Source organism: Lolium rigidum, chromosome 5 (genome assembly GCF_022539505.1).
Source record: "Lolium rigidum isolate FL_2022 chromosome 5, APGP_CSIRO_Lrig_0.1, whole genome shotgun sequence".
Lineage (NCBI taxonomy): Eukaryota > Viridiplantae > Streptophyta > Magnoliopsida > Poales > Poaceae > Lolium > Lolium rigidum.
The window spans coordinates 98693331-98711427 of NC_061512.1; the positions used below are offsets into that span (position 1 = coordinate 98693331).

An 18097-nucleotide genomic window follows, 5' to 3' on the forward strand; every position below is an offset into this window, starting at 1 on the left:
CCATTTTGTGTACTCCTCTCACGACCTAACCAATCCAAGCTCAGACCTAATCCAAGCTCCAATCCATCTGCCGCCGCGCGCCGTCGCAGCCGTCGCCTCACGCCCCAAACCAAACCCCTACTCCGCCTCCCACGCGCGCCGCTGCCACCGCCGCCGCCCCCGTTCTAACTCGTCGCGTCCCGCCGTCTTCAACCCCGTCCGAATTCCTGGACATTGGTTTCTCAAGGTACGAGCTTCTGGGTCATCATCCGGCCATTACTTATACCCAAGCGAATCATTCTCCACCAGGAATTTCCATCTAGATCCGCACCTTGTTCGGCGATAATGGTTGATTTACATAGCTCGATGTTGTTTTCTTACGCCTGCTTTCAGGCCACCATGTCAGGAAGAGATCGCCTGCCGCGCCGTTTTGTCGAGGATGGCAGGGGCTACGTTGACGCCCGTGTGCTCGAGGATCATCGCAGGGGCCATCATCCCGGTATCCGTGTGGTGGATGATCGCAGGGGCCATCCCGAGATCCGTCTAGTCGATGACCGCAGAGGCTATCCTGCAGTCCGCGTGATCGAGGATCGCAGAGTCTATCCCGCAGTTCACGAGAGGCCGGTCATGAGGATGGCTCCTCGCCCTCACCCTCACCCAGCTGTTATGGCGGAAGAAATCGAGTTGCACGAGGTCGAATTCCGGAGGCTTATGGCTGACCGTCACGCTCTAGGTGAGGAGCAGATGGAGTTACACAGGGAGCTGCAGGCTAACAAAGAGGAGGTCCGTCACTTGAACATGATCATTGCCGAGATTAACGGCAAGAAAGAAGCTTATATTGCCGACCTCGTCGACAAGAGAAGGAAGCTTGAAGCAGAACTTAGAGCAAATGAGCCTCTGAGAGATGAGGTTGCGCATCTTCGTGGTGAGGTAGAGAAGCTCCTTGCTATCAGGAAAGATCTCTCTGCAAAGGCTGCTTCAATCATGCAGGAGCTGAATAGGGATAGATCTGATACGAAGCAGTTACCTATGCTCAAAGCAGAGATTGATGGCCTTCAGCAGGACCTTACTCATACAAGGTACCTACCACAAACCATCTCTTTTGCTGGACCTCACTCTCAGGTAGTCGTTTGGGGATTGGAAACTTTAGATATCATGGATTTGCCTTCTTTGCAGGAATGCATGTGAATCAGAGCAGAAGGTGAATTTTGAGCTGGTGGAACAAAAGAAAGCAATGGAAAAGAGTATGATTTCGATGGCACAGGAAATTCAACAAATGCGGGCCGAGTTGGCTAATTTGGATGGGAGACCATGGGGCACAGGTATGTTATTTTGATCCACTACTGCATTTGGAATTTTCAGTTATCGTTTCTACATGTATTTTCCATTTTCTTTCACTGTAACTATTATCAGCAATCCTGATCTTGGAATTCTGTGAACTAGCATGTATAACTGCATTTCTATTGACAATCTGCATCTGGCAACACTTAGCATGGGTTTGTAAAAACAGGACATGAGTCAATTTCTTCTTTTGTTTGTTTGTATTAGGAAGATATTTTTCTACAAATGGTATCATCAGATGTGTTAAAGATCTAGAGGGCAATGAACACCAGCTTCTTATGTATTACAGTTCCATCCATTGTGTTATGTTACACCATTTTTTGCTATAAAAAGCTGTAACCTGTTACGTATTCTTGTATGGCGAGGGTCGAGGTTTTGTGCTAGTCCGCTTTTGGCACTGTAAATCCGCAAACTTGCTTTGTCTCATCTTTCTTCAAAAGTCAATTAGGTCATGTGAAATTTTAAACGCAGTTTGTAGGAAACCTATTCACAAAGCCATTTGAATCATGAAGTTGGAAAACTTTGTTGCTTGTATGAGCTACACTAAACATGCCCAGCTGCCATTTGTTTGTCATTTACGGCACACTGAGGCTTATGTGCAATTTTGTAAGACACCATCACTATATGCAACACAAACATAAAGTTGCACTAAAGCTAAGCTGGCAGCTCCCCTTTCTGTGCCCTGCCACATTGTTATCTGCTTGTGTGTTGCGTGACGGATGATATGATGAAGTTGGGATGATAAGGATGATGTTTGTGTGCCATTGTTGCAAATGAGAGGGATGGAGGGCAAAACTCTGTTCTATTTTCTTCCTTGCCCTTTGTTGAAAGATTGGCTGCTCACTAAAGAGAGATTACATATCTTGTATATGTCTTCTACTTTAACCCTTTCCTGATTTGCATCTTCACTTATATCCTAATTTAGACTCAAACTCATATTTAAATCCAAAGGCCTAATATGATGGGGAAGGTTAGGAAAGTTCTAGTCATCCAGGACTCACTAAAGCTGCTGGCTGTATCCTGTGCGCCGGGGTCTTCCCTTATGCTGTGTTTGCTGGTGCCCACTGGCTATTGCCACATGCCTCCCAATTTATGATAAATATTGAGTTTGAAAGTCTTCAAATATGAACTCAAATCTTCTGAATTTTTACTGGTAATTTTTAGCTTGAGCAAGATCTCCTGCATACACATTTTTAAATAGACATTTTGTTTTTTGCTCTATCTGACAAAATGACACTTAGATTATAATAAGTACATGGACAAGATATATGTTTTTAAATAGTATACGTGCAGTTGCTTCTATTCAATATGCTTGATCCTTGTTGAGTGCCAGTCTTTCTGGGTATGCAAATTCACATTAAGAAGTTAAAAACCATGCTGAATTTTGTTCTTAGTATGCGTTTAAAATTCATATGTATATGGTCTCTCTTTACTGCAAATATGAATGGAAATCATGTGCTTTTCTGTTAGTAGTAACTTATCGGTTGTTCCTGCTTTTCAGTTACATGTTTAAAAAAATTAGTGAGACCCAAGGGTATTAGCACCATCAACACATTTTTAAGAAGACAGCCTAATATACTCATTAGCCCTGCAAAATGAGCCAACGCGAATTAATCTGACCCACAGCCTGATCTTTTTCACAGTTAACCCACCTGCCTCAACATTTATCTTTGTTTAACGGACAAATAAAAATCACAAAGCTTATGGCATGCTTTTCACAATGGTAAACAGTAAACACATGTGTGTTCTCGTCAACAATGAGAGCAGAAATCATCCTCACAACATAAGCATAACAGAGTTATCCTAGTTGGTGATTTTCTCCAACCTAGACTACCTGAATATTATCTTTTTTGTCAGCATCATTGGATGCATTGCTGGTGGCAATTTCTGATATTTTGGAATAAAATAGAGTCACTCTCATGGTACTTGTTTACCTGCTCTTGAAGGTGGATCATATGGGATGAAGTTGGGTAGTCCTGAAGCGGCTTTCCCTACTCAATACGGAGATAAATACAATATCCATGCGGTATGATCTTGTAAAAGATGGCGGTCTCAAAGAATTTTGTTTTTTTTCCTTATCAGCCTATGATGATTTTTCATTTAATTGGAAATGTACTATTTTGTTATCAGGGAGTTTCTGACAAAGGTCCTTCGCATCCTCCGGAATCTTCGTGGGGCGCATATGACAAGACTCGTTTCCAATACCGCTAAGATCCCAGCTGCTACATTCCTGGGAGAAAGAATCACCTATTAGGTGTTAATGATCATATCACATGGTTCAGAATATCTTATCTACCGACTTGTTTGTGTTAGACTCCAGACTTCTTTAAATGCTTCTAATAATTTTGCTTTCTGTGTTAGTTGATAAAGTTGGCACAACAATATCCTATTACATTTACATCTTGGCTTCAGATTTATGCATGTTTCCTGGTTATTGGATCTATGACTAGCAAATATTTTTACATGGCTTTGACTTTGGACATATATGATAAAACAATAGTCATGCCATATATAGAGCATGCATTAGTTTAATGTGAAGCCATGAACGTCTTAACTCATAAACTTTGGATGTACGTATTTACAAAAGCTTCCACCATGCAGTTACACAAGGTATTAATGAGCTTGATGTGAGATGATACAGCTAGTGTGTATGTGTGTGTGTGTGTAAAGTTTAACCTCGGTGATAATTGTATGGTTTTTCATGTTACTTGAATAATTTTAAGCTATGGTGAGGGTGTTAGTCAGTTACTAATTGTTACCAACAATTTTCAGACGTGTGTGCAGCTCATTTTCTGCAAAAACTGAAGTCGTAAAGTTATTTTCTACATCTAGGTTTACGTAGGCTGAAGTTGTCCCATGTAGTGATCATAAGTTGGGTTCATAACAACTGCCGCATATTGAAAGTGTAGCAGGTCCAAGGCTGTTATCAACAAATATGAATCACTAAGTAATATTTTTTAAATGAGAGGCTAACCTTACCTCCTTCAGCCTATGAAACGATAACAGCGTGGACAAGTCTATTATGTAGGATTAGGGTTGCTTTTCTTTTCGTTTTTGAACTTATGGGCAGTAAGTTTTGCTGTTAAACTCAATGGAAGTTTAACATCATAAGTTGTTTCATCTGAATTGGTTTGCATCTGGTACTTGCATCATCAGTTTTGTCAATTGTACTTGTCTTGTGCTTGATGGATTTGAACTTCCAGACCTTGTGTGAGCTTGATTATAAAATTCTTGCTCTGGCACTTTTGACACGCCAAATAGCCTATTGGAACAACCATTGGACCACTGTTGCATGCTATCGTAACATGGCCTCTCTTGCTCCCTGAAATTAGTAGAGCACGCATCTACATGCCACTTTTCCCATCCTTTTTCTGGCTTGATGCTGTGTGAATGGGCATGATTACTGTTTTTGCCTATTACCCACTTGGTTAGCTCTATTACCTATGCGGCTGATGTATTACTTGTTAAGTTAGCCCTCTTCTGTGTTGGACACTTACTGGTAGCTCTAGTTTCCAAACTTCGATCAGCAGTTCAATTTAGTAGAGTTGGACACGATGCCAACATCTCACTATCTAGCAACATCTGATGGATCATGGATGTTATTTAGGGTACTGTGCTGAACTTTATGAACTCTTAGCTTTGGAAGATTTTACCCACGTGGAGAACATGAAGTACTACAGTGTTTGTCGTGGAAGATAGAGAGTCGACTTCTGTACCAATTGCCAGCAGCTATTGTAGATGCATCGGCCTTGCAACCTCCTGAATGAGATCTTATACCACATCATGGTCTGAGCTGTATTTGACGAAGGCCACAACCCTTGGATCTCCCTGGAACACATTAACGGTCTCCACAACTCCAAGAGAACAGGATACTTGAAGAAGTGCACTCTTCGTGATAGGATGGAGTATGTACCGGATTTGAGCACGGAAGATTCTTCTTGGCGTGAAAGTCATTGTGAACTTTGATACAAGATGTTACTGTCCATAACAGTGTTCTCGCAAATGGAAGCTTGATGTATTCTTTACTTCAATGCTCAAAAGAAGTGTAGATTCTGAATAGAAGTTGGCTTTAAGAGTGCTTCTGAGCTCCGTACAGGAGAGCTGTGCTCAGTTTGTGAGAAGGGGAAAGCATTCCAAGTTATTGTGTGAAAGCAGCAGATGGAAGGTTGATGTGTTCTTCCATGGGATGCTTAAAGCATAGTGCAGATTTTAATAGAAGTTAGTTGAAGAGTTAAGCTGAGAATCTGCCTTTATTAGGTCCACATTAAGTTCCAACATGCTGGACTTAATTATTATCCCATGCACAGAGTTTAGAATTTGGGTGCTCCATGGGATTCAGTTGCTTTTATAGCGTGTCAGCTTATGGAGATTAATCCCGAGCGGGTTAACTTATCGACTGAAGTTGTCCCGAGCGGGTTAACTTATCGACTGAAGTTGGCCAGAGAGTATGGTGCTGGAAACGTTTGCTGAGATTGTGAGAAGGGCAAAGAATTTGTTTGTGTTTTCATGACAGCAGACAGGTGGAAGTTTGATCTTGGATGTCATAGAATGCTTATAGCAGACTGGCAGACTACTCTTCAGCAGAAGTCGGTTGGAAAGATAGTTGATGTTTGGACTATATGGATTTTGAAGTCTGTTTTAAGTCTTATCTGTCCATATTAGGCCTAACGAGCTGGGCTTACTTAGTCCATGTACAAAGCTTGTAAATAGCTGTTATGCTTGTGTTCTACGGGAGATGGTTGCCCTGCTAGCTTGTGTAGATCACTTTGGAAGGTTCAAAGCGGAGGTCATTCTGAAGCTCTCCAAATGACAAAAGCAATCTGCGGGTGGTTTACCAACTATGAGGCAAGTAGTTTCTTCATCCACGCCAGAAGTTATGCCGAGTCTCTGTCTATTATTTTAAACGATCATTTTTGATAGTGCTCCTTCATTAATCTCTACTAGTATGTTAATTTCCAGTTTTATATTTGGATATTCGAATAGACCCGTTGGAACCCCAATTAACTTCACTGTAGGATAGATGTGAGATGTTGTTTGTCAGTATGGCATGGAAGCCTGGCTAGTAGGCCAGTGTTCTAAAAGTCAGAAAAGTTCAATGTGAGCTTGGCATAGCCATGTCTGGACATGTGTTGAGGTGCAGTAGAGGCTGCATTGGAGCATGCTGGTAAGGGCGGCAACACATCTGTGACTGGAGGAAGACAAGGACACGAGAAGACTTTGAGCCTATGTGGTGGCGTGGATATGGTCTGATGGCCATCTGGGGCTCATCGGAAGTTGGCATCCATTTTAGTGTCCTCGTTGAGTTGAACCATATAAAGATGAAGCAACTCTAGCAAAGCGAGAAGGGCTCGAGAGTGAGCCTCCTTGTCGCTGTTGAGTTTGATGCCCTAAACCTGTAAACCATCTGTCTCTTTACTTTATCTCCCTCCCATGTCCTGCTCTTTGTCTCCTCTCCACCCTCCCTTGCAGACTCAGCATATGGTGCATAGGGTGGACTAGGTGCTAGTTCGCGCCCTGCCACTCAACTGGTGCATACCAGTTTCCTTTTTCTTGAACATATATCTAAATGTGCCGTGTATTTGAAGAAGAGTGCTGCTACGGTGCAAATTACAGTGACCAAAACCAAAACAAAGGCTAAAACTGAAGCTAGAAAGGAAAGCCTACTCTAATCTACAAAAATGATAGGGAGAAGACATGCCCTCTCTCAGACAGCCTCATGCACCCCCACAGCTGGATCCTGCGAAGCGACGTTGCACTGGTATCTTCCACAGCTCAACCTCGGCCAAGATTGTCTTCGCCATTGACCACTACTGCCTGACAGTCTGGCTCTGTATCTGGCGCCTAGCAATTTAATGAACACCTGTTGAGTATTGTTCATTTTCTGGTGAAGAGCCCTGAATATGGTGATTGATTGCCACACATAAGCTTATCCGGGTGTGGTTTTAACATGTTATGGAGTTATATCACTCCTTCCGGTCCATAATAAGTTTCATGGCTTTAATTTAAATTGAACAAATTTGAACTAACGCCACAACAATTATTATGGATCGGAGGGAGTAGCATTTTGGCAAGTGACATCTAATAGCAGTTTGTTAAGTATGGTAACTAGGCATGCTCACTTGGATAGTTGAAGTGACAATCTGATCTGAATTGTATTCAAGATGACTTATGCCATTCTACAGTTCAGCAAGGATCTGATAAGACTATGTATGATCACTCTTCTCTATAGGTGCAAATTGATGCACTTGGGAGTTAATTGAGTAATTGAGGCCTATAAGGTTTCGAAACCCATATCTTCAGGTTCTTGAACTTCTTAAAAGTTGGCACCTCTGGTGGATGGGATTTGTCTGGAATTGTGAGGGAAACGGAGAGCAATATAACTGGACAGATCATATTTGTTTTGTCACTGGCTTACTGCTTCAGGAGTGTTGTAGGAAACTGTTCAAACTTCATGGTTAATTGCTGTTTCATGTCATCCCATTAGTTTTAGAGAAACATTGTGATATCGGCTGTGGAGAGAGATAAACAAAGTTAGATTTACTATACTGTAGGAGATGAATAGTTGCTGAACAGAGGAGATACAAAAGGCATTTCTCTTTGGAAAATGTTATTTTGCTTTGGGGTTTAAGATTTTCACCTTACATTTTACTTTTATGAAACATAAGGAGCCAAGGAGGATACAGAAGTCGTATCTTGAGAATGGCATTAGCATGTATTGTAACTTCACTTCACTCATAGTTGAAGTTATGAGGTACATGTACAGTTATTGGATCTGCAAGAGGAGTTACTGACAGTAGGCCATGATCTCAAATTTTTTATGTTGTAGGGGCTGGGGTTTGGCGCCGGTGTTGATGGGGGGTTGGCACCATGACAGGAACTTTAGATGGGGATAGGTAGAGAAAGTACTTGCTTGACTTAATTGAAACCTGCGGCACGTCAACTTTTTCTAGATACGGATGTATCTATAACTGAAATGCGTCTATATACTTCCGTATCTAGACAAAGTTTAGCAAGTTATTTTGGGACGGAGGGAGTACTATACTATTTTTATCATACTAACATTCTGTGTTAGTTTACTGTTTTGCATTTGTGTTATTTATTATATATTTACTGTTCTGTACAACTCTTCAGATGATTCTATTTGAGATCAGAATGTCTAACGCAACTGTTGTTCACCTTACAGGTTGAAATGTTCAGTTGGTCCTTTTCCTCTGGCGAAGATATATATCAATCATGAGAGAAAGGAGCAGCTACTGCAAGAAAACAGTAAATATGGTATCTTGATAATTGTTGCCTTTCTGATGCTGAAGGTTCTCTTGCACTTAACTAATGCATCTAGAAATGAGCTCTTTATTGAAACTAAAACAGCAGATTGTCTAGACATTCCTGCAAGAGCCAAAGACATGGATTACCATACCAGTTGGAGATGTGAGAAATGGTTTATCCACCAGAAGGATCATTAGCATCTGCCCTAGCAACACTGGAAGGTCTTGAATGTCAGACCGTGGGTGACTGGGATGTGGTCTTGGGGGAAGAGCAAACTTGTGTCATAGAATTTGTGCCTGTCTGGAAACCTCTGTTCCGTGTCATTTTCATGATAATTTGGTAGTTGAAAAGAGATTTTGCTGCAAACTGTCTAGGTTACGGCTTACCAGTTGGTGGGTTGACTTGCGCCAGGCCATGATGTTTCCAGGTGTTCAATTTGGATGCAGTCACCAGTTTGGCAAGCAGTGGAGCTTATGGTCAGTATATGCTTAAGATGCCAGTAAGTTGTTTCTTCATACGTGGCAGGACCTTAAAGCAGGATGTCAGAATCTCGTTAGGGCTTGTGTTATGCTGTTTTATGCAAGCTGGTGATGATCCCACAGTGGTGTCCCTCAGGACCTGCACATAGACCAAGTTAAAAACATGCCCATTTGAATGTTTGACTTAATGGTAAACAGTGAAATCCCACAGGACCTGTGCTGAACTGCATATGTACCGTTTCATGGGCGTGATTTTGCTGTCACAGCCCTGCTGAGTGGTTATATTGAAATGAAGATCCTGCAAGTAGAGCATTTCTTGGATGCCCAGGAAGATTGTGCGAAGCATGAAATTGATCTTTTCGGGGGTGATTTAGCACACAATTGCTACAAGTACAAGAATTAAGTATTCCTTCACCACCTATATCTGTATGGTGAAGAAAGAGAACTTTTGGTATCACAGACAGGTGGATTACGGCTCAGAAGGTTTCATATAAGAATAGAACCAGATTTGACTGGTCATAGGATGCCCTTGTGCTCCCTGCCATGCATCCTCATCGGAACACCAGCATTTTGCTTTGTGAACTTTCGCTGGAAGAAGCTTCAGATATTACCAGCAAAGAATTTGAAATGGAACTCGTAGTTACCAACCGCTTGCATCCTGCAAAGAGAGTTGACTTGGATCAAACTCCATTCCACCGGATATCAGTATCCTTTTATGTATATATGGTTACTCTCCGTTTTAGTCATGGCCGTTGAGTCTCCTATTTGTTGCATCCCTTGTTGTGGCAAGCATGAGCAAGCGACTCTAGAGCCGTTTCAGGGAATACCAACCGCGTCGACAATACCTTTAGCAAAGATTTATAGATGCACTAGGTTGTTGGGCGAAAATGTTTTCACAAAGATCTACCACATTTGAGTGTCGAAAAAGATTGTGCGGCGTGGTACTTGCGGAAATAGCAGGGTCATAAAAAGATTGTGCGGCGTGGTACTTGCGTAAATAGCAGGGTCATAAAAAGATTGTGCGGCGTGGTACTTGTGGAAATAGCAGGGTCATAATATCCTGATGGGATTGTAGGTTGCCGACGCCTAGGAATAAAATAAGTTTCTAATCGAAGTACGTGTTCCATGGAACCTGTGTTGACGCGGTTGCCATCTGTTGCTGCATTTACGATTTACGTTTTCACCGTAGCATAGCCAGCAGTTAGGGATTTTCTTCACGTTCCTGCATAATTGTATCGTTTCCTTTTGCAATTCTCTGGATTGAAACATAGACTATTCTGGCAGATAACTGGGGCTACTGGCCAGGATTTGTTGTTCTTTCGTTTCAAGAACGCGAGATTAAGAAACCCATCATTGACAGTTCTTCCATTACCGGCCGGCCAGCCGGCCAAGCGTTGCTTAATTTACTCTTCCATCGTTACACTGAGCTTTCAAAGATAATGCATCGAGCTAGCATCTGTTGACTGTGCAGGACATTGTTTCCAACTCCCCATTGGAGCTACCCCTGAAAATTAAACCGTCCTCATCCTCTCCTACACAGCCACACCGCATCGCATGGCTCCCTATAAATACAGCACCACCCGCAGAGTCCATTGCCATCCACCAATCTACCAAATACACTCGCTAGTCAAAGGGCTAACAGGTTAGAAAGTTCCAATGGAGGCAGGTGCAGTGCCAGCCGAGGCGAAGAGCTCGTGGCCAGAGGTGGTGGGCCTGTCATCGGAGGAGGCCAAGAAGAAGATCATCGAGGACAAGCCGGAGGCCAACGTCCAGGTGGTTCCGGCCGACTCCTTCCTCACCATGGACTACAACACCAGCCGAGTCAGGGTGTTCGTCGACTCCAATGACAAGGTCACCAAAGCCCCCAGGATTGGCTAGCTAGCCACCTAGGCAGGTTCATCCTTACGTTTGTACTGTACGAATAATTTAAGACGTAGTTAATCGTGTTATTCGTGTGTGACAGTATGCGCTTGTATTGATATGGTGTGGTGTTGACGATAGCTGTTTGCTGTTTGGTTGGTGATCCGTGGCGTTCTAGCCGGTGAGTTTTTGCTGGAACAAGTCAGACCCATTCTCATGTTCTGCTTATAAATTTGGGATAACCATTAGACTGGGTTTTGCATTGTGATGTCTCTTTTCTTTAGAAACCAACTACGCTTAACAAATCAGCGACGGCTTATGAAAAAAGGATATGATGACGTGTGGGCTTGTGGGCTGTCCATTTAGGGCATCTCCAACGGGCCGACGCATTTCGTACGCCTAAATTGTCCAAGCGCGTTCGTTTGCGTCGGCCCGTGGACACCATACGGGTCAGCGTCGGGGTCTCCCAGCGGTGTGGACATATTTTTTTTTAGCACGGACATCGTTAAGGTCGTTAATGGCGGTTTAACGTCCCGTCGAGGCCTGCTGCCGGCGATTACCGGTTCCCGTGCGACAAAGGTTGTTACCGCGCGTGCCCAACAGATTAGCGCGTTTCGCCGGTGTTTCGCGCGAGGGAAACGATCTACGCGCCAACGCCGTTTCCCGTCCCGCCGTGGCTATATATGGTGGACACAGGCGGTGGTGACAGTCACACCTCAACCTAAACTCTAGCATCCATCAATGGCCGATCACAACCTTAGCTGGGATCAAGTTGTTCAGATGTGCCGCCAAGTCCATCCGGAGGCTGGACCGGGTGGCGGAGGTTGCGGAGGCAGAGGCGGCGGGGCGCGCACTAGAGCGTCAGCGCCTGTTGGCGGCCAGGGCGGAAATCGCTTACGCCAGGGCCGAGCTCGCCGAGGCCAGGGCGGTGCTCGTGGAGGCGCTGACGGAGATGGCTCTTGCGGTGGCTCCTCTATTGTTGGTGGCCCCACCCGCGGATGTCGTTATCCACAACATCGCCGCCGCCGCCGACGCACCCTGACCCTTCTAGTGCGTCGGCGACCAGAGCGTTTTGCTTGCGTCGTTCGAGACCATACCTGGGGACGCCCAGTGCCGTCGGGCTTGGGCAGCGGAGGAGGAAACCCACAACTATGAGGTCGCCATGTCTTGGGGGTACATGTGCTCCGACCTGGATTCGGTCACGCGGAGGGGACCTTCTCCCGCGCGGGTCGAGCAGGAGAACCGGGAGCTGGCGGATGCCATCATCACCAGGGACGGTGCTGTGGCAGCGGCGGCTAGGGACAGGGTCCGCTACCATGCCCACATGGCGGCGGCGGAGGCGGCAGCGAAGAGAGTCATGTGGGACTCCTCTCTGGCCGAGGCCCTTGAACGCCGCAGGCGGCAGGACGAGATGTCTGATCGCCGGCGTGCGCGGCGCAAGGAGTGCGTGAAGCGCTCGCGCTTCAACGATGACGCCGGCCCCTCCGGCGACCAGTAGTAGGCAGCGCGACTGCGAGTAACCCCGGCCGTGGTAGGCCACGCGACGCGGCGAGTAGGTACGACCGTTGTAGTTTGAGGTTAACTCGACTATCCATCTATGTAAAGATGGTCCTTTTGGCCAATCAATAGTAGTGAAGGAATATTTTGCTTACCTAGATTTCGCATCACTGGCTAGCGGACCCCGATGCAACCAACACGGTCACTTTGCGTGACCGCGCAACATCCGCCGAGACGCAAACCTACCGCATATTGGGCCGTGTTTGTGTCGTCGCGGATGACCCGGTCACTATGCATCGTCCTGCTAGAGCAGGGTCTAGCCCATTTTTCGTCTGCGGATGCAAACGGTCCCTGAGCTTCCGTTTGAATCGCGCCGTTGGAGATGTCCTTAGCACGATGGTGTCTGGCATGTTTACACGCATGATGTCAGCAAGTTTTCTGCAAAATCAAAAAATAAATGCATTTGATCTCTCAAACCGCGAATCCGACTGACGGTTCATCTTCATCCAGCTTTTCTCGAAAAGGTCTTCAAAACATACTTTATGTTGGTATGGTTCGATGATATATTTTTCCCCTTTGAAAGTTACCATCGAAGGGACCATGAGAGAAATTTGGGACACCCACATCCGACCCTATTTTTGTCCCAAATGTCACAGAATTGGGGCATTCTCTTTTTGCCACCGACCCCTCGAGCTCATCACCGTAGCACACCAGAGAATTGGGGTAGATTCTCTTTTGTGCACTATCAAATACATTGCCTGCAAACTTCTAGATCATGTGAGAACCTAAATGCTACACTATGCCCGGAACAGACACTTCACCACTGAACACATGTACTCGGTCCGCTTACATGCATCACATCTTAAACTCTGAAAATGCGCGGATGAGAGCAAGAATGAAACTAGTCCAAGACGGATGGATAGGTAAGACAGGAAATTGTATGCATATCACTAATCGATCAATGAGAGGGTAGAACTAATTTATGTACAACGAACAAGATTACAGGAATTCATCATCAGAAAATAAAAGTTCTTTTGCGAAATGTCGTGTTCTAGAATGAATTTCACCAAATTTCTAAGAAGTATCTATATCTTTTGTTTTGTTCAGAAGCGTACTGTAATTCCAAATTCCCCTTTCTTCTCGTTGTAAACCTGTGATTACCAGTAGCGTAGTATGTTTATTTATCTGCAAAACGGGTGGAAGGCATGTATGCGGGTTCAGAAGGAGTAGAGGCTGCGCAGCTTGTCCTTGTTCTCCTCCCACCACACTCTCGCCTTCACCTCGCCGAATCTCTCACGGCTGCGATGCAACAAAACAATTCATTCGTTGTCTGCTCACACTTGTGACCTGATCGAATCTGATGATATCGGAAAGAAGAAAGATGCATGACTTGTGTTGAGCAGGCTGGTACCTGAGCTCGACGTGCCGGAGCTGGAGGGGGTGATCGGGGTAGGCACGGACGGTGAGGAACACGCCCGGATCGTACTCCTCCACCCACTCCTTCCACTGCTGGTCGTCGGCGTCATTCTCTTCCTCCTCGTCATCGTCGTGCTGTTGAGCCGCCGCCGCTCTAGGTGCCCTTGGTGGTGGTGCTTTGCTGCCGCTGCGGTTGTTGTCGGGTGCGGTGACTAGGCCCATTATCGGCGATCCCACCGTGCCGGCTGACCCGCTGCCGCTGGACGGCTCGCCGGAGAAGTTGGACGTCGACGGTGACCATGACTCCGCGTGGGGCGTCGTCGCGTCCTATGCCAGCCAAATCCACGATCGAACACTGCATCTGAGTCGGATCGAACCAAGCCATGCTCGATGAGAGTAAGTACGATCAATCACTGGATACCTGCGGCTGGGGCGCTTCTTCTTCGTCGGACTGGCATGGGGTGGCAGGCATGGCGGCCGCCGCGTCGTCATCGTCGTCGGACTGGACGACGCTGTAGAGCTCGACGATGCGGTCGTGGTTGTCGGCCCACCAGCTCTGCGCCGCCCACGCGTCGAACAGTTCCTCCCTGAACCGCACCCTGCGGAGGCGGTTGCTGCCGTCGGGCCGCGGCGACAGCGTCAGCAGCACCCCGGGCTCCGGCTCCGCCACCCACTCCCGCACGCCGTCATCCGCGCCGCCACCGTCGTCGTCGTCCAGCAGAGGGGAGCAGCACTTGTCGCAGTACTCTTGCTTCTTCCCTCCTTTCTTGTCCTCTTCAATGCGCAGCTCATGATCACGGCGGCGATCGTCGTTGCCCGCTTCGTCCTGCAACTGCGCCGGCGCAATCTTGGCCGACGGCGCTCCGGAAGCATCATTGTGATCCGCACCGTCAGCCTCCTTCCGCCGCCTCCGCCGCCCATGGCCGCCACCACCCCCCTCCTTCGCCTTGAGGGACATGGCCTTCATCTGCATGCACACGACTATATAAAATCACGCACGCAGCGAAGGGTTCGTATTGGTCGGCTGGAGGGTGAAACCAAGTAATTCAATCGATGGCGGCGGTACGTACGTTCTTGGTGAATCCCCTGATTACGCTGATGGACCTGGAGACCCTGCTGTCGCCGGTGCCGCCGCGGAAGCACACGTGCATCTCGATCGCCGGCCGGTCGACCTACACCTACCTCTGCTTCTTCTGCTCTACTCCGCACTTTTGGGGGATCGGGTGGGGTAGAAGATGGAAATTTCAAACGAGGCGCAGTTAGTGCGGAGGGCGTATTTATTCAGATTGGCTGCGTACGTTGTTGCGCGAGTTATGGGCGGCGCAAACATTCCCGATTTCGAACCTCTGCTGCGATCGAGCATTAGTCGGTCCAACGGTCGAGTTGGATTTGAAATGCATGTGAAGCAGGGTGTTTTCTGCAATGTTCCATGGTGCTTGTTATGTTAGGGTTGAAAACAGACGGAAACATGCTTTGTCGTTTTCGTTTCGGCCTATCTTGCCGGAATAAAAAAAGAAAACCGGAAACCTCAAAAACGAATATGGAAACGGAAATTACCGAACATGGAACAGAGATATGGATTGAAAACAAACAAACACAATAGCGGTATTAATACCTTGGCATGTAGAACGAAGGACACACATAAATAAGTTGTCGCACGGGGAAGTGAGTCGTCGAGGACTCTAGGCGGCGGTCTGGTTGCACGGCTGCATGTGTACAATTATATTAGAGTAATTGAAGTTGGTATTTTAGCGGAAAATGTAGGCGTACCTAGAGCACAGACCTCTCCGGGTTATATATCAGGAAACTTTTTATATTTCGATGAAACTAGTTCTCGTCTTGTTATGTTTCGATGAAACTAGTTCTCGGTCTTGTTATGTTTTGATGAACATTTTTTGACCCATTGGTCACCCGATTATGATATCATGGCTACCATGTTAGTAGTGAACGACTTATATATGTATATATGACACGAGAAGAAGGAGTTGGACTACGGTTACATAGACCCATTAGTCACCTGACTATGATATCATGGCTACCATGTTAGTAGTGAGCACCTATACGACGTGAGGAGAAGAAGGAGTTGTACTACGATTACATCAACAAGCTCACCTTTGGCAACAAGTCTAAGTTCCCGCTACTAGTAACCCCGTGAGACGATTGGCATATACTCCTTTGTGTCCATGCGGCCATGCCTAAGTTCAACGACCCGGGTAGGACACATTGTTGGAATTACAGTGTTTTGGGTCAGCCTATTAACATATGATCCATCAATTATACATGGCAAGAGCTGAGACTAAAATTTTAGTCCCCCCTCGTATAAGAGGTCCAACTCCTTCTCCCCGCGTCGTATAAGAGTTTCTGTTTGTGATTTTGTCGTTTCTGTTTTCATTGAAAATGGAAAGAGTCTAAGAAACTTGATTCGGCGGGTCTTGATATATTGAATAAACCACATGCGTCTCACTATTAACGTCGCCTCCCACTGAAGAATAGTTTAAATTTACGAGACACCAAAATGTTAAACATGTGGTTTTAAACTATGATGGGATGATTATGCCAGTGTCCTCACCACTCAACCACATGTTGATTCTCACATGTGATATAATTATTTAGAGAGTATATAGATTTCTATGAATTAAATTTGCGCTAGACCATGACAACCATTTCATTTCGAGACTGGTGGAAGACCGGCACACCCGTAGCACGTCTTCAACAAGGCAAAATCTAAGGGACCTGATTGGTTGCCCACAAAGCGTTTTTCCGTATCCAGTGGGCCAAAAAAAAAAGTTCGTTTGGAAGCCCAGCTCACATTGAAATCTTGCATAGCACAATGTTTAAAGCATGCCAAAATTGGCCTGAGAGGAATAGCCGATTCGGCCTTTTTCCAGGGATAGTCCTGGGCGAGCGCCGCGTCGCTACTCTTTCACACACGGTGGGAAGCGCGAGAGACGAGGCGAAACCCATTTACTCTGGACCCCACTCTCCATGGCCGCCGCTCCTCCTCCTCCCCCTTCGCCCAGCGGCCTCCCCTCGAAGCGAAAGATGTTCGCCCAGGAGGTGTGGGCGATGCGGCAACTAGACCTGCTCGCGGCCGAAGGAGTCAACCTCGAGGCCGCTTTGAAGAGGTCATCCCGGTCTATTCGAGGCTGCTCGCGACAAGGGCGGCGACCATGGCGGCCGCCTCGGAGATCATGGATCTAACCGGTGGGTCGTCATCAACGGCGATGCCCGGCCCGCAGACCATTGCGGCTGGCAAGGCTCCTGCCTACGCAGGTCCTAGCCTCACCGATTTGGCAGGGGTTTTCGACCCCTCCGGTGGCCGCCTCCACCAGGCCATCCTCTTCTTCCCGGGCTCCAGCGGGTCGGTCTCGGTCTAGGAGCTTTCCTCGGCCATCGAGGATGCCCGATTTCTGAAAGTACGCTCAAAATCTCGCAGATTTAGGCATTGGTTAGGGTTTGGTCGATTTTGGTACCATCCAATGAATGTGCTATGTCCGGCGAACGGTGGTCTGACGTTAGGGATAAAATGCATACGGTACTAGGGTTTCTTGTCAAGGTGCTGCATGCGCAATGTAGATTTCCCAATTTGGGAAGTGCTTTTGTGCCGCCGTGAAACGATTGCACACCCTAAATTGGGAAATTGGACAAAACTTGCATAGTTGCATAGATGTTGATCATGCTGTCAATTTGTCTTATCCTCTTGTGCATTTGTATTATGTGCTCTTGTGCTCTTGTGTATTTGTCTTATGTTGTGGAAATATTGAGCAAATCACTGCCGTAGTGTTGATCATGCCCAAGAGCATGGCACTGCATTTGAACAGAATGTGTTATCACCAGAATTTAACCAAGACTGGAGATGGGCCGTGCAAATGGGCTTAGAAGATATACATGGAAAATACTCCCGAATCGGCCTTGTACAAGAAGTTTGGGCAAGATTGCCCGTGTATCTGTAAATTATAGTAGGTTACGTGTCGGTTAGAATTTAGAGATAGAGTTTAGCTCGTACACGGTTGGGTTTATTCCCAAGTTAGAAAGTCTACGGACTATAAATATGTATCTAGGGTTATTGAGAAAGGAGGACGATCACGTTCACAACAAATCAATCTAGGCGCATCGCCACCCCTTGTTTCGAGGGTTTCTCCCGGGTAAGCAACATGCTGCCTAGATCGCATCTTGCGATCTAGGCGATGATCGCTTATTCGTTGTTGGTGTTGCTCGTGCCGAAGCCTTTTTGATGGCGAGCAACACCCTTATCTTAG

At 46.2% G+C, this 18097-nt stretch overlaps 1 protein-coding gene and 1 pseudogene across 3 annotated transcripts; one reads left to right on the forward strand and one right to left on the reverse strand.

Moving 5' to 3' along the window:
• Positions 1-356: 356 nt before the first annotated feature.
• Positions 357-9838, forward strand: LOC124657238 (protein FLX-like 3). 3 transcript variants are annotated; one of them, XR_006988782.1, is made up of 5 exons: positions 357-1058; positions 1156-1301; positions 3267-3346; positions 3451-3628; positions 8504-9838. XR_006988782.1 is itself a non-coding variant. In XM_047195822.1 (5 exons), the coding sequence occupies exons 1-4, from the start codon at positions 379-381 to the stop codon at positions 3529-3531; spliced, it is 987 nt and encodes a 328-aa protein (XP_047051778.1). In that variant the 5' UTR covers positions 357-378; the 3' UTR covers positions 3532-3574; positions 8504-9838. The 3 variants fall into 3 exon arrangements, 2 of the variants coding, with proteins under 2 accessions (XP_047051778.1, XP_047051777.1); XM_047195822.1 differs by having other exon boundaries at positions 3451-3574; XM_047195821.1 differs by lacking the exon at positions 8504-9838 and having other exon boundaries at positions 3451-6094.
• A 3801-nt stretch (positions 9839-13639) lies between these two features.
• LOC124656202 lies at positions 13640-14989 on the reverse strand (annotated as a pseudogene).
• Between the last annotated feature and the right edge of the window lie 3108 nt (positions 14990-18097).

Coding starts and splice junctions, on each gene's coding strand:
- LOC124657238 (XM_047195822.1), top strand. CDS start 379: ATGTCAGGAAGAGATCGCCTGCCGCGCCGTTTTGTCGAGGATGGCAGG. Junction 1,059..1,155: donor CAGGACCTTACTCATACAAG/GTACCTACCACA, acceptor CCTTCTTTGCAG/GAATGCATGTGAATCAGAGC. Junction 1,302..3,266: donor TGGGAGACCATGGGGCACAG/GTATGTTATTTT, acceptor CTGCTCTTGAAG/GTGGATCATATGGGATGAAG.